This window comes from Limulus polyphemus, unplaced genomic scaffold, assembly GCF_000517525.1.
Source record: "Limulus polyphemus unplaced genomic scaffold, Limulus_polyphemus-2.1.2 Scaffold2975, whole genome shotgun sequence".
In the NCBI taxonomy this organism is placed as follows: domain Eukaryota; kingdom Metazoa; phylum Arthropoda; class Merostomata; order Xiphosura; family Limulidae; genus Limulus; species Limulus polyphemus.
The window spans coordinates 100598-103501 of record NW_013668585.1 but is presented as its reverse complement, the minus strand read 5'-3'; the positions used below and the strand labels follow the sequence as shown (position 1 = coordinate 103501).

The 2904-nt window shown below is 32.3% G+C and overlaps 1 protein-coding gene across 1 annotated transcript in view; it reads left to right on the top strand.

The window, feature by feature from the left end:
• LOC106468351 (mitogen-activated protein kinase-binding protein 1-like) overlaps positions 1 to 2904 on the top strand; it is a gene marked incomplete at its 5' end in the record, with an annotated part of 66729 nt that overhangs the window by 52222 nt on the left and 11603 nt on the right. The window contains 2 exons of the mRNA XM_022396683.1: positions 1422 to 1633; positions 1787 to 1887. Of these exons, the coding sequence (XP_022252391.1) occupies positions 1422 to 1633; positions 1787 to 1887 (313 nt within the window). The remainder of the gene's footprint in view (positions 1 to 1421; positions 1634 to 1786; positions 1888 to 2904) is intronic.

Genomic DNA, 2904 nt, shown 5'->3' with positions numbered 1-2904 from the left:
AAACCAGGTAAAGTTAGAATGTTGTTGAGTTCAGACAACAGAAAGAAATCCTCAATCACAAAACCAGGTAAAGTTAGAATGTTGTTGAGTTCAGGCAACAGAAAGAAATCCTCAATCACAAAACCAGGTAAAGTTAGAATGTTGTTGAGTTCAGACAAAAGAAAGAAATCCTCAACCCACAAAACCAGGTAAAGCTAGAGTGTTGTTAATTTCAAACAACAGAAGGAAATCCTCAAACCACCAAATCATGTAAAGTTAGAATGTTGTTGAGTTCAGACAACAGAAAGAAATCTTCAACCAACCAAACCAGGTAAAGTTAGAATGTTGTTCTTTTGAGACAACAGAAAGAAATCCTCAATCACAAAACCAGGTAAAGTTAGAATGTTGTTGAGTTCAGGCAACAGAAAGAAATCCTCAATCACGAAACCGGGTAAAGTTAGAATGTTGATAAGTTCAGACAACAGAAAGAAATCCTCATCCCACAAAACCAGGTAAAGTTAGAATGTTGTTGAGTTTAGACAACAGAAAGAAATCCTCAATCACAAAACCAGGTAAAGTTAGGTAGTTGTTGAGTTCAGACAACAGAAAGAAATCCTCAACCAACCAAATCAGGTAAAGTTAGAATGTTGTTGAGTTCAGACAAAGAAAGAAATCCTCAACCCATAAAACCAGGTAAAGTTAGAATGTAGTTGAGTTCAAACAGAAAGAAATCCTCAATCCACGAAACCAGGTAAAGTTAGAATGTTGTTAAGTTCAGACTACAGAAATAAATCCTTAACCCACCAAAAGAGGTAAAGTTAGAATGTTGTTGAGTTCAGACAACAGAAAGATATCCTCAACCCACCAAATCAGGTAAAGTTAGAATGTTGTTGAGTTCAGACAACAGAAATAAATCCTCAACCCACCAATCCAGGTATTGTTAGAATGTTGTTAATTTCAGACATTAGAAAGAAATCCTCAACCCACAAAACCAGGTAAAGTTAGAATGTTGTTGAGTTCAGACAACAAAAATTAATCCTCAATCACAAAACTAGGTAAAGTTAGAATTGTGTTGAGTTCAGATAACAGAAAGAAATACTCAACCCACCAAACCAGGTAAAGCTAGAATGTTAGGAATATCTTGTAGTCTCTTTATACAATTTATATCCAGTATTTCTAATTAAATTTTATTAATTATTATGAAATGTTTGATGAAATCCAGTGCTGATAAGGTGTTCCGAGATGACATGACTTTACATTACTGATCAATATTTCTGATAAAATGATTCTTTAATATCTGAATGCATTACCTCATATAATATCACAGATATTTGTGGTAGAATATCAGTGGTTTAGTGTTAAGTTTGTAAAGTCATTACTGTTTGTGATTTATGTAAAGTATCGACATGTTATTCTGGCTCTTTCAATGTTGCTCGAGATAGGAGATAGAAGGTGTCATCTTAAGAAGAAAGAAAAAAGTCAACACACTATCAGAAGAAAACAAAAATGATAGGCTGCAGCACCTAATGGGTTCAAGTGGGTCAAAGCTCGAGGATGAAGAGGTTGAAAATGAACAACCAGACACAGAGATTACTGGGATTAGTGAAAGTGGCTACATTTTCTCATCAGTGGACAGTTCAGTAGAGGAAAATAGGTAAGATTTATTACAGATAAAAAATAAACAAAAGTAGAAAAAGTAAATATTGAACTAAACTTTAGAAAAAAATAAAACTCTTTCTCAAACATATAAGTAGGAATAACTAATTTAATTACATAAAATAACTAAATACTGTTGGTTTACTTGCAGGTCTTACTTTGTGAATGCTACAAATGAAGAAGACTTTCAGGAAAGCAACAAAAAATCTTCACTAGAACAACTTGAGGATACTCTTTTTAATAACATTCCTGGTTAGTTTTATTGTACGTTCCTAAGGATACTCTTTTAATAACATTCCTGGTTATTTTTATTGTACGTTCTTAAGGATACTCGTTTTAATAACATTCCTGGTTAGTTGTATTGTACGTTATTAAGGATACTTTTTTAATAACATTCCTGGTTAGTTGTATTGTACGTTCTTAAGGATACTCTTTTTAATAACATTCCTGGTTAGTTGTATTGTACGTTCTTAAGGATACTCTTTTTACTAACATTCCTGGTTAGTTGTATTGTACGTTCTTAAAGATACTCTTTTTAAGAACATTCCTGGTTAGTTGTATTGTACGTTCTGAAGGATACTTTTTTAAATAACGTTCCTGGTTAGTTGTATTGTACGTTCTTAAGGATACTTTTTTTAATAACATTCCTGGTTAGTTTTATTTTACGTTCTTAAGGATACTTTTTTAATAACGTTCCTGGTTAGTTGTATTGTATGTTCTTAAGGATACTCTTTTTAATAACGTTCCTGGTTAGTTGTATTGTACGTTCTTAAAGATACTATTTTTAATAACGTTCCTGGTTAGTTGTATTGTACGTTCTTAAGGATACTCTTTTTAATAACGTTCCTGGTTAGTTGTATTGTACGTTCTTTAGGATACTCTTTTTAATAACGTTCCTGGTTAGTTGTATTATACATTACTGTTATTAATACTCCCACTTAGTTGTGTTATTACGTTTCTGTTATTAACACTCACACTTGGTTGTGTTATTACGTTTCTGTTATTAACACTCACACTTGGTTGTGTTATTACGTTTCTGTTATTAACACTCACACTTGGTTGTGTTATTACGTTTCTGTTATTAACACTCGCACTTGGTTGTGTTATTACGTTTCTGTTATTAGCATTCACACCTGGTTGTGTTATTACGTTCCTGTTTTGATAAAAAGTTTTAAAAAACGACCTTTACATTCCAGATATACATATATTATTACGTCTCCGTTCGTTCGTTAATTAATTTTCCGTAAAATTCGTTCCAACGAAACTTTA